General features: G+C 41.1%; 1 protein-coding gene across 1 annotated transcript in view; it reads right to left on the bottom strand.

The window, feature by feature from the left end:
* The window catches only part of carmil3 (capping protein regulator and myosin 1 linker 3), a 104495-nt gene that overhangs the window by 12370 nt on the left and 80024 nt on the right, over positions 1–12101 (bottom strand). Inside the window, exons 27-32 of the mRNA XM_008300425.1 lie at positions 10988–11163; positions 10794–10881; positions 7224–7349; positions 4683–4749; positions 3208–3395; positions 2406–2485 (exon numbers count right to left, since the gene is read on the bottom strand). Of these exons, the coding sequence (XP_008298647.1) occupies positions 2406–2485; positions 3208–3395; positions 4683–4749; positions 7224–7349; positions 10794–10881; positions 10988–11163 (725 nt within the window). The remainder of the gene's footprint in view (positions 1–2405; positions 2486–3207; positions 3396–4682; positions 4750–7223; positions 7350–10793; positions 10882–10987; positions 11164–12101) is intronic.

The following is a 12101-nucleotide window of genomic DNA, read 5'->3' as shown; positions in this document are numbered from 1 at the left end:
GTGCTTTGACTGCTTGGTCCAGACACTGCTTTAAAGTGACGCATCAATTCATCAGCTACGCCAATAAACACAATGTTTTGCTGGAGTTTCATTGCTTATGTTTGCTGTGTACTCTCACATCATCTATAACAGGGTTAAATTAGCATTTTTTAATTTAAAGAAATACTGTACATTGAAAACAGCCTAATCACCAAATTACAGACTTAATACCCCGGCAACTTCACTGACAACTCTTTGATCTTAAAGAAGTATAAACTGCTGCTAATTACTTCGCGTCTCAGTGTTTCTGATGCGATATTGGCCTGTCACAGAGAAACTGTCTCCAATGCAGAGGAAAGGACAAATATGTTTTGCTTAACTACTGTGCAGTTTCAAGGAAAATTAGTTCGACAGCAGGATGCTGGACTGTGACAGTAAACAAGATGATTGGAAAAAAAGAAAAAAAAAGATAAAGGTATATGCTGGAGTTATTGAATAAATTGAGCTGCAAATGGAAGCCCTCTGCTCCGTCTGCGCCTGAACATGCCGCTCATTTATCATTGATGACACTTGACATGAGAATACAAAAGCGCTGCAGATCAGGACATCTCGTAGCGCTGCTTTCAATGCATGTAGTGCTGTATGAACTGAAAGCAGCATACAGGAGAATACTTATCTTAATTAGCTCCATAAAATACATTTCTATTTCGGTGGGTTGCTGGGTATTTTTTTTGATTTTCCGTCCAGAGTTAATGTACCCTAAAGTAAAACCCACCAGATCCACATCTTCACAGACGAATTTAGACACATTAAACAAGCACAGGTTCACTCAGTTCAGCCCGGTCTGGATGAAACTCATGAGATCGTGTTCCTTTTAACAGGATGTGAACTGTTCTGGTGTAACATCGAAGCTCATTTCATTCACCGAGCAAAAAAAAAAAAATAATCTGATGCATTCGCTCGTAATTAGAAATAATTTCACAATTATGACTCCATCACTCATGATTAGTGCTTAGCATCTTGTAATTGAGGAAAGACTTTCGTAATTAAGAAATCTTTATGTGACAATTAGGTGGAAACCATCACATAATTATAACGAAAGGACCATCCGCCATCTCTGAAGGCAGCGCTGGGATGACGCTGTTCTGCTGCCGTTTGCTTCCAGGTTTGAGAAACACACAACTAATCCACTTAGCGTTGTTCATACGTCAACATCGGACAGAAATTTTGTGAAAATTTGACTTATTCAGGTAAAGAGAGCATTAGAATCGACTTAAACCTGAATTTGTGGGTTATTTTCGTGCTGGCGGGCGGCAGCGGGGGAAATATATCTTATTTACACATTCAGCAGACACTGAGCAGCATTCTTGTTTTCTTCCTTTGTGTAGCTTTGTTTTCATTCTATGCCAGCTCCTTAGCCAAATATGTGTTTAATTTACCTTCTAAATGCACCATAAGGTCCAGCAGCTAATCCCTAACGCTGCGTTTTTGCCATTAATTAAATGCGCTTTTCCTGTGAAGAGTATTTCTGTGCTTCTCTGTATCCTTCATTCTTAACGACGTTGATTTCTTTCAGCGTGGTCAGGCCAAACCTCTCTTAAAGAATGCTCTATATGCTGAAATCTACTTTTTTTTCTGGCTTGCAGTCGTCCTTTCTCACCTTTCACTGCTGCATTTGGCACCTTACCTCCACGTATACATCAGGGAAAGAAAGTGAAACTGTTGGCAAGACTGTGTGCTGTCACCAGTGTGTGCACAAGATGAATAAATAAAATGAACAACACCGCTCCTGCTAGTGGTCAGAAACCCCACGGAGTTCTATTAAGTGCCAGGCAACAAGTATAATTAAAGTTCTAGAAGTTTTTGCTGAAAACACTTCGGCTGGAAACAACCCTGATCCAAACAATGAGATTAAACCAAATCAATGAATTTGCATTTGGCAAAAGCAAAACGAGCAGCTAATGATTCCTAAAACGCTCTACAGAGCAGAGGAAGCTGTAGAGTTGGAGGACAACTTCCCCTCTTTGAGCAACCCTTTTCATGACTGAATCATTTTATCCATTATTCATATAAAAATGTTTACTCTGGCTGCTCTGCGGTTGCTACAGTAGCAGCAGCAGGTTCTGCTCGGCGGCTCGGTTCTGAATAGCAACTTTTCTCAATTTATTGGGTGTAATTATAAAATACTGGAAGAAGGAATTTTCACTTTTTTTATTAACCTTCTCTAATAATAAGATCTCGCATGTGCCACGGGACACACGGGAGAAGCTAAAGAATGAAATATCAGGTTTTACTGATGCACCAGATGTGAAGCGCAGCTACTTCAGCGGGTTGTGTGTGTGTTGTCCTCAGGGCCTGTGTAGTAACGGAATATTTATAGCATAGTTTAATGTTGGAACAAAAATAAAACCGATTCTGGATTCTACCTGTCGGGTAGAACTCTCTTGCTGTAGAAATCAGGCAGTCCGTCCTCCAGCATACTGACTCCTCCGTTCTCGGAGCAATGCTGCGCACACAACAGGAGACAGAAAGAGCAACAGAATAACAACCATCAATCTGCCATGTCGACAAAAAGCTGAAAGGCTGACAAAGGGTATTATCATTTCAAATGGCCGGCTGGCAATCCTGAACCCACTGCCAAGAAAAATCTGTTTGTAAAACAACTCCTCATTGTGCGGCGCTAACTAAATTTGTACCGATTTAGAAAAAGGGCTTTTAGAAAGTCTCTAAACAAACAAGCCGCTAAGTTAGCGGCTGCCCCGCGGCCCCCGGGAGATGGCTGTGTGTGTGATTAACATTTGAGTCACAGAGACACATACGACAGCTTCCTGCTTTAAAAGGAACTTATTTTTGGAAAGTGCCGCTGGCAATGAAAACAAGATGAATAGCAAAAGTTCACATGAAGCAGCCAAAAGATTAAAAAACAAAAAAAAAACCTAAAAACTATACATGCTGGGTTTACTTTCTCACCACTCACCCCCTTTTCTGAGCACTTTTGTGGAAAAACATGGATTGAACTTCACGCTGTGGTACAAGATCAGAAATGGGGCAGTTAAACCTACAACGGTACCACAGGCACATTAAAAAAAACCTGACTTTCCTTCTGTGTTCCAGAAACTGCAAAAGGTCAGTATACAGCGTTAGTTCCAATGGCTGCCATTCATGACCCCATTAGGACGGAGTTCCGCCCCCTGAAGTTCAGAATAATGTCACGCAGCATCAACTCACAGATTCAGGAGGAAGGTGTCCTGCTCTGTGTCTCCGCGGTGGGCGTGGCCTGACGTGGGTCACGTGACGTAGGGGCGAGCCGTTGGTGGGGAGGGTGGACAGACACTCCCATGATGCCGAGTGGGTAAGAGGGGCAGAGTGGAGCGGAGCGGAGGGCGTAGGGGAGGAACTGGGCTCATCACCTAAACCTAGGACAAGATAACAACAGATGGGGACAGAATTTACTTATTCTGTCACATATGAGCTGCATTGTTGTCTCACAGCCAGCAGGGGGCGACTCCTCTGGTTGCAAAAATAGGTGTGGTTGAAGAAAGTATCCCTACTTCTACCTGGATTTATTACCACAGTAGACATTTTTCTTGTGGATTTGTGGTTTCAGTTGCTAGTCTGAAGACTTTTTGAATACAGCATGGGGTTCACTTAGTTAAGTAGGGTTGCATTTAGAGAAAAATCAAGTTGGGGATGTTTCAATGCGGCGCTATCTTGGGACTGATACAAGTCACTACAATAGTTCTCAGTCAGATCCACCTCCAGCCTCTGTGGCAGTCTAATCTATGTCTATTTTTTTTATATACGGTCCATGGTTCGGCACTCTTTGATCTCTAATTACCACAGGGTTAGACTAAAGTTGCAACCAATTAAATACTTTCAAAAGAGGATTTATTAAAGGTTTTGCAATTTATGAAACACAAAAATGAGAAATGAAACTACCACTAGTGGGGAAAAAGTCTTGAAAAACTGGAAAATTTAAAAACGAGCTTGAGGTTGGTATCAGAAAACAAGACAAGGCTTAATTTTAAAAAATGTTCTGCCTTTATATTTTTAAAAGACAGAGGCTGTAGAAACATGTCAGCCTCCATGGAAAAGGATCTCCTCTCTTTGTGGATATGAAGAGTAAGCTAACAAAAACACAGTGATTCACAATTATACTTGATTAAATGCTAATGAAATCATAATTTAAATCCATATTCCATTTATGCTAACTGAACTCCTTATGTTCTACACACTGCTCCTTTAAAAAAACTACATAACACAGGCCAGGGGTTCTTAACTTTTGTCATCCTCAGAAGTTAAAAAAAGTTCCCCAACACATTTTTTTTTTTTTAACCAATCGTTAACAATGATAGGGAATAAAAAATAAAAAAAGATCGAAATTGAAGTGAAACAAAGGTCAGCACAAGAGCAAGCATCAGCAAACTTGTTTGTTCAGTTTCCCTGCATAAATCACATTAATTCCACTTTGTTTCTCCTCACATCCTCCTCCCTCTGCTGTGGCTCTACGCCCCAGCAGGGCCGGCCACCCCAGTCTGACAGCCACCGCTATAAGCTGAGAAAAAGTTACAGCTGTACTTCCTCATTGATTAAAAAATAGAAAGTTACTTGACCCTTGCCCTGCTGTCATTGTATAATAACTGTACGATACGCTATTTGAGGACTTGAGGGCGATTCGCTGCGAGTTGAGGCAGAAAACTCACTCAGTCTGGTGGAGACGGGACGGATTCGTCTTGTTCTGGAGCTCCGCTTCTTAATAGCCATGGTGTCCTTTTGTGAGAGGAGATAATTGGACATGGAGAGGAGACTTTTTAAACACTTACAGCCCATGTATGTGACAGCTACACACACAGAAAGTCACAGGATGAAGATGTGTTATGCGTAATCATCTCTAAGCAGCTAAATATTTACTATAATCTCCGAGAACCAACAGCAAGATAACATGATTGCCTTGCAGAGTAAAAACTGGAACACAGGTGTGTTTCTCCTGAAAAGTGGTAGCTGTTCTGAGTTGTTGGCAGATGCAAAGAAACTGAACGGCTGATGGAGGACAGATGGGTGACTAAAGGATAAAACCGATGTTTCATGCTTTCCGTGTCCACAAGCAAGCCGACTGCGCACGCTCCAGGAGGACAAGTGGGGTTTTAAGTAAGTGCTTGTTTAGACGAGAGACTGTATGAGTACATTCTTGGCTGTCCACACCTTTATGAGTTGTAATTGAAGTAGTCGCTGCCAGGATATGCTTTGATTTGTACATTTTATCCACTGACGGAGCTCTAAATTCTCCAGATACAAGATGTGTCGGAAAAGTTCCAGGACTGGTGTCACAAAAGATATATTTCAAACCCCAACTATGAGTTTTCCCCTTCAGACGATCAACCAGCACGTCTACAAAGAGATCCTGCGGCGTTTGCTTTGCGTTTCGGAGAGTTGTGGCAGGACGAGTCGTGGCTGCTTCACCATGACAACGCGCCTGATCACAACACCCTGAGCATCCGACAGTTCTGTGCTGGAGCAACCTCCCTACTCAGCCCACCTGGCTTCCTTCCTCTTCCCCAAGCTCAAGGGGGTCATCAAGGGGACCCGTGTTGAAGACGACATCAAGATGGCTGGGGGAAGTGTGTTAGACTCCAGGGGGATTATTTGTAGTTTGGATTTGAAATACATCTTTTGTGACACCAGTCCTGAAACTTTTTTCAGACACACCTCATACCTTGTGCTACGTCCGCCCACAGTTCTGGGCAGACCTCTGGGATATCCACTCACAAGGCGCTACAGTCCAATCAGTAAGTAGCTGCAATAAAAACTGCCCTCTGCATTTTTGTTGTGTTTCGACATGAGGGGCGATGCAACGGTCAGATCGATGTGGACGGTCCACGTAGACGCACACAGAAAGCATGAATTGCGAGTCCAAAATTTCCCATAGGTGTTAAATTGGGTTGAGATGTGGCGACTGTGACGGCCGCAGACCATATTTCAAATCACTCGCAGACTCATCAAAGCGGTGACCCCTCGTGCTCCGTGGACAGAGGCATTGTCATTGGTATTGATTTGCTGTGACCCTTCCCTCTAAAAGGTACAAGTGGAGCCAAACCATAGCAGCAAAACACCCCCATGACATTACAGACACCAGATCACCTCAGTGTAGGGGTCATGAATCCAGGTTTGTCCTTTGTTTAGTCACCCGTCTGAACAAGGCACAAGAGTGATGAGGGTCAGCATGTTTTTAGCCGTGGGAAGGGAGGGGAATTGCGGGAAATGTTTCGATTTTAGAATGACTGATGCTAAAAGTACAAAGAGCAGAGAACGGTGATGATTTTCATCTATTTTTTAACATGTATTAGTCCAATGATATATTCATACAGGCCTACAACAACTGGTGATTTATACGATCGTCCTCAGATGTATTCAGACCCTTCCATTAAAGAAAAAACTAAATTCACAAAAGTCACTCAAATAACTAGAAACTGAAAAAAGTAATAATAAATAAAAATTTGCTAAATTATAATTCAGTGAAATAAGATGTTGCTTTTGAATTGTGGTTGAAAAGAATAATTAAAAAAAATAAAAATAAAAACTGTCTCAGACAAATTAGAGCACTTTGCTGATGAGCAGTGAAATCAGAATACCTGTCAACAGGTGCAGAAGTCTGACTGAGAGTCACAGAAAACACCTGATGATGGCAGTGATTGGCTCAAAGGGTTGTTCAACAGAATATTAGTTTACGGATCCCATCATGTTTGTTTGCTTGTTTTTTTCTTTATATTTCTGTTGAACCACAATTCAAAAGCAATGTCATGATTTTCATTCATCTTATTTATATTTCATTGACAGCTGTTTTTTATTTTTCCTTCTTTAATGGGAGGGTATGAACAAATTTGAGGACGACTGTAACTCTGTACAAATAGTGAAAAATGTTGATTTGAAGGGGGGCCGAGGGGATATTCTGAATTTGTTTGCCTTGTCCTTATCACAACCCCAAATCCATCGTTATTCCATTTGCAGGATTTACTACAGAGAGAAAAAATATCAAAGTCTCCCATCTCAGAAAGCAGTGGGTGGTGTTTTGCTTGAGAAAATGATTTGAATAATCAAGATTTTGTCATTCATTTGATGAAATCATTGAACTTACCTATTAGGTAATTGCATCAGCGCTACATTCATGCTCAGTAATGACATCACAAACGTGCTTTTGGAATAAAACAAGCTCGCTGTCGCCGAGCGCACACATCACAAACACTTACTATTCCCAGGTTGACACCAAATTCCTCATCCGGGAAATCCAGAGACTCGACTATTCTGGACTGCCTGATAGTGCGTCTGCCTGTCCCAACGTCATCCCAACGCTTCGCCTGAGACACCTGCCGCAGCTGACGCAACACACACACACACATCGAAAACATGCATCATCGCGCGCACACACAAAGTGTTCGCACTCGTACAATGGTGACACCCAGAACAATATCCTTAAAGCGCAGCCTCGGAGGAGAGGCGTGTCCGCCCTTGCACCCGAGAAGGTAGCGAAGGATGCCTCGGCGTCACTGTTTTTCGCAAAGCCCATGAAGAATATGAATTAAATACAATTTCTTGATTATCAAAGCGGAGGGAGGCATGATAGAGGACAAACTGGCACTGCAGCAAAAACAGAGAAAGGAGAATGAGATGTAACGGCAGAGGCAGTGAATGGAATGCAAAACAGAGCAGAGGAGGCAGTGTTATTGCCAGAAGTCTGTTGTTTTTTTGTTTTTTTTTCTTCTCCTGCTTCTGCACTGGCTTCATTTTAAACAATTTGACTTTATGGAGAGGAGAACCTGCAGGGTCTAATCATCCCCTTAACTAGCTCAAATCGAGTTGTTACGTTCTCTCTGAGCGCAATATTCTGCTTTAAAAAGACGCCGTTTGCTTCAAAAACCTCCGTGCTGATGTGGTAATGACATGTGAACCGGAGTGCCTACTTCAAATAATTGCACATATTAGAAGTCTTGGATCGGCAGCCTTTCTGACAGCCTCAGAGATCTGCATCAGATGGTTTCAAGACAACTGGATTCTGATGAGTCCTTGGATGTGTTACAAGAAGCATTACTTAAAAGATTTTCCAGTTTGGCTGCTGCTCTTGATCCAAAAGCGGATTCTTCACTCGCTGAATTCTATCCTAGTGTTTTCATTTTCCTCCCACCTGATCCAGTCATATGCAGCTCATTTTTTTAAGCACAATAACTTTACTGTATTTGGCTGAAGCCTCGTGAAATTTTACCTTCACGCTATGAATATTTTCTAAGTTAAAGGCCCTTGAGTTGCTTCGGGGTGGGTTGAAATTATGTGCGTTTTTTTATTCCTGCTATTTTTTTTCATTTCTGAGCCCTCATCATTTTACAGTCCAGGAAATAGACATGTACAATATTCAGGGCTGAAAAACACATTTGAGCAAAAAAAAAAAACAGCAACCAGTTTTACATCCACTCAAGGTTAAAGAGAATATCGAAGTTTCAATAAAACAAAAAAATGCAGCAGTTAATTGTGTATGAAATAGAATGATAGAAACGCTCTGGATGTGTTTTCTGCTTTCGCTGCACAAAGTGTATTTTGGGTTTATTTTAAAGGGTCACAGCAGCATGTGGAGTAAGTGGTTGGTCAGTACGGGTTACTGCAAATGAAAGGTCTGGTTCTTACCGACAGCGTGAGACCATTAAATACACTTAAGCTGTTGTTCAAAAGTATAATTGCTGATTCTAAAGGGTCGGACCTTTTTTCAGATTATACGGAGCGACCCCCCTTTTTGACATTTGAGTGCAATCTCAAGGCATCTCTGACTCCACAGCCCTCTGACTGAGACTCCCTGTTTGTATTGATGTTGCTGGAGGCTAGACGGCTTCATGCTCGGCAACATTTATTCAACCTGTAAACAACCAGAAACCTTGATGTACATTTGTGCGTCCATAGTAACGCTGGAAGACAACACGCTGAAAAACTGTCGACACACACAGAGAGAGAGAGAGAGAGAGAGCTATCGAGCACAAAATTAAGTCATCTAATGGGCCACAAACAACCTGCACCATTACCGAAGGTACACGAGTACTTAAAGCAGCACTTAATCGTTAGACTGGCAGGTTTTTTCAAAGGAAGATGTGCCAAAACAATCCAACCGATGAGAAGTCTGAGGCGGCCGGGTGGCCTGTCAATCACATCCAACGTCTGCGGTTTTGGATCAATATAAGCGAGTCAATCTTCGAGCCGCTTTAATTCCCACAGATTTCCTCCCAACTTTACTTTCAACAGATCTGTGTCAACTAAAGCTGTGGGGATAATTTGACATTTTTGGGAAAATAAAGCGTTCAAATTTTTCTGGAGGTTAGAAAGAAAACCAACGGAGACTCCAGAAAGTTACTAACAAGTCTGACACCTGCTGAAACCCAAACTTTGCACAGTTTGTGTAACGGAGTGAGCAGACAGGATATAACGTGTCAATTAGTGAACATTAGATATGCTGGGAGGTGCATATTTTGTCACTTTCCACTCTTCATGGTGACTGTCTCCTGGCTCCGGCTACATCATAAATAGGCTCCACTTCATGAAATGTTCAAGTATTTTCTTAAAGAAATAGGAAAAAATCGGAATTTATTGCTGAATCTGATGTTTTATATTTCAACCCTTTCGAACCCAAAAGCAGTTTTTAAATTCTTTTTTTTTGCTTCTGTCACATTTTAACTCACTGCGGACTCGTTTTTTGATGCAATCTAAAGTCCTGCACCTCTATGGAAACAACACAACCGTGGCTAGAAGACGAGAGAACTCAACAATGTCATAATGCCATACATCATCATTTCTTTTTTTAAATTCACGCAACACGAAGCACCAACAACTTGCATCTCTGTGTACCAATTTCTGAGCTACACTATATTTATTCTATTGATCCGGTACGTTTCATTTCTCCTCTCCATCTCTCTTGCTATCTACTCTTTCTAAAAACAGCCTCCAGTTCAGCCAGATTTTTGTCCCAGAATCCTTGTCAAGTGATTGCTGGTCACAGTTGAGTCATACATGGCTCCTCAGTCGCACCGAGGAGTCCAACATGCTGGTTTATTTTTGGCGATTTTTATTATTTCTTTAATGAAACGTGCAGAATAAAGTCATTTTGAAGAGATGCCCCATTTTTATGCTTAGATGTTGTTATTTCTCCAGATTGAACTCAGACATCACTTAACCTCTGAAGACCTGAGCTCTTGTTTGATATGCATTATTTATTTCTCTTTAGAATTAAAAAAAAAAAAAGTAAAGAAAATAAAAATATATTTAAAAAAATATTTTAAAAATAAAAAATAACAAACAAAATAATAATAATAAAATAATAAAACTAAAAACTAATTTTAAAAAAATAACTACTGTGGTAATACATCCCAAAATGTGATCACCATGCATGTGGATGCGAGGTCTTAAGAGGTTAAGAATGATTTTTTTCTGTTTTTATAATGTTTGCCTCTAGTTATTGGGCTATTTTTGATGATTTTTTAAATAAAATAAAATCACACGCCTTTCAAACCCACCAGTGTTGTCATCTGTTGTTACAGTACAGTGTGGGAAAACAGAAAACAATTAACTGCTCATCACTGTCCAATCTTTGTTATGCAAAAGTTCAAATGCAAGTGATGTTTTCTCATTAATGTTATGTAATAATATATCCATATACTAAAATAACACATCAACAGTTTGATGGTTGATAACATCTGCTCACTTCTTCCAGCTTTAAACAAACACAATTTCTTTTTTTGTTCTACAAACTACAAGAAGTCATGCAGTAAAGGGGATATTACCAGTACCAGGGTTTTATGAGTGGTGTACAGCTCTTGTAGAATCTGATCCACTATGGAGTTGGTCAGATAGGAGACCACGGACAGCTTCACCTCCCTGGGAAGAGCAGAGGAGCAAACGGGGGAAGGAAAAGAACAATTTAATCAGCTCCTTCGCCGAGGTTCTGCTTGGCTTAACCTTTTTAAGCAGCTCTTTCTCTTACTCCAGAGCTCTGTTGATGTCCTCGGCCGCCCTCTCCATCAGAGCGTTGCGAATGGTGGAGCGGGGGATGGAGACTTGCTCGGAGATGGACGACAGAGGAGGGCTGAGCCTCTCGGCGGCCGAGCAGGACATGGGACACAGCTCGCGGCACAGAGACACCATGGAGTCCACCACGACCTGGACACAAGAGGCCCAACACACTTTAAAAGCTGGCTTAGTAACTAACAATACACATGTGATAATATTGTAAATAATCCAGTAATTATCTGGTTGACTGTTCAACTCAGGAACAACATACAGCACAGTTACACTCTTTTTACTTCCTGTTTCTTGTATTTTTGTCAATTTTTTTTCCCAAAAAAGAGACAAAACACACAATAAACAAAGATAAAGAATCTGAAAAGACGACAGAATTTGATACGGTGACAAGACAAAAGTGTTTTTTCCCTGCATATGACTCACAACCACCGCCTCCCCCATGTTGGAGATGTCATTTCACACAAAGTTTGCATTTAGCTTTCTTTATCCATTCGGGATCCAACCAGTCTTTATATTTGGGATTTATGAGCCAGTCGTCAGAGAATTTACTCATTATGAGTTCTGTCAATGACCATACAAGACATTTTGAATCGCTCACTCACAAACTTTGTGGACGTCATCTGTCTGTCGAAGCAGCAGTGAAATGTGACGACACCTGGGCGGGCCAATGGGTTGGCAGGGGATAAGAGCAGAGGACGGGCGTTCAACTTGTCAATCTGCCCAAATGTTTTCTGGGACGCGTCGCCTACTGTGTGCTCTCACACAAACATTTTAGCTGCGCTGCTAAGGGCAGATTGATCCATTTCTTTTTTTTTTTTTAGATATTGATAATTTTATGTTTTAGAAAATAGAACAGTGGTAATAGTCTTGGAAACATGAATATTTTTCCATACAATAGTTTCCATACTTTTCCAGACCTGGAAATTTATAAAATCAAATTCCATACTTTCCATACTTGCGTAGGAACCCTGTTTCATGATATCACCACAGCCCTACTACACATGCAGTATGCACACATTAAATATGCACACGTTTAAATTTCTGCAGTATTTTATTCTTCACCCTTCAGTGTTTTC

The sequence above is a fragment of the Stegastes partitus genome, unplaced genomic scaffold (genome assembly GCF_000690725.1).
Source record: "Stegastes partitus isolate 25-593 unplaced genomic scaffold, Stegastes_partitus-1.0.2 Scaffold1539, whole genome shotgun sequence".
Classification (NCBI taxonomy): domain Eukaryota; kingdom Metazoa; phylum Chordata; class Actinopteri; family Pomacentridae; genus Stegastes; species Stegastes partitus.
Note: the sequence above shows the minus strand (reverse complement) of the source record. Positions and strands in the feature narration are given on the sequence as shown.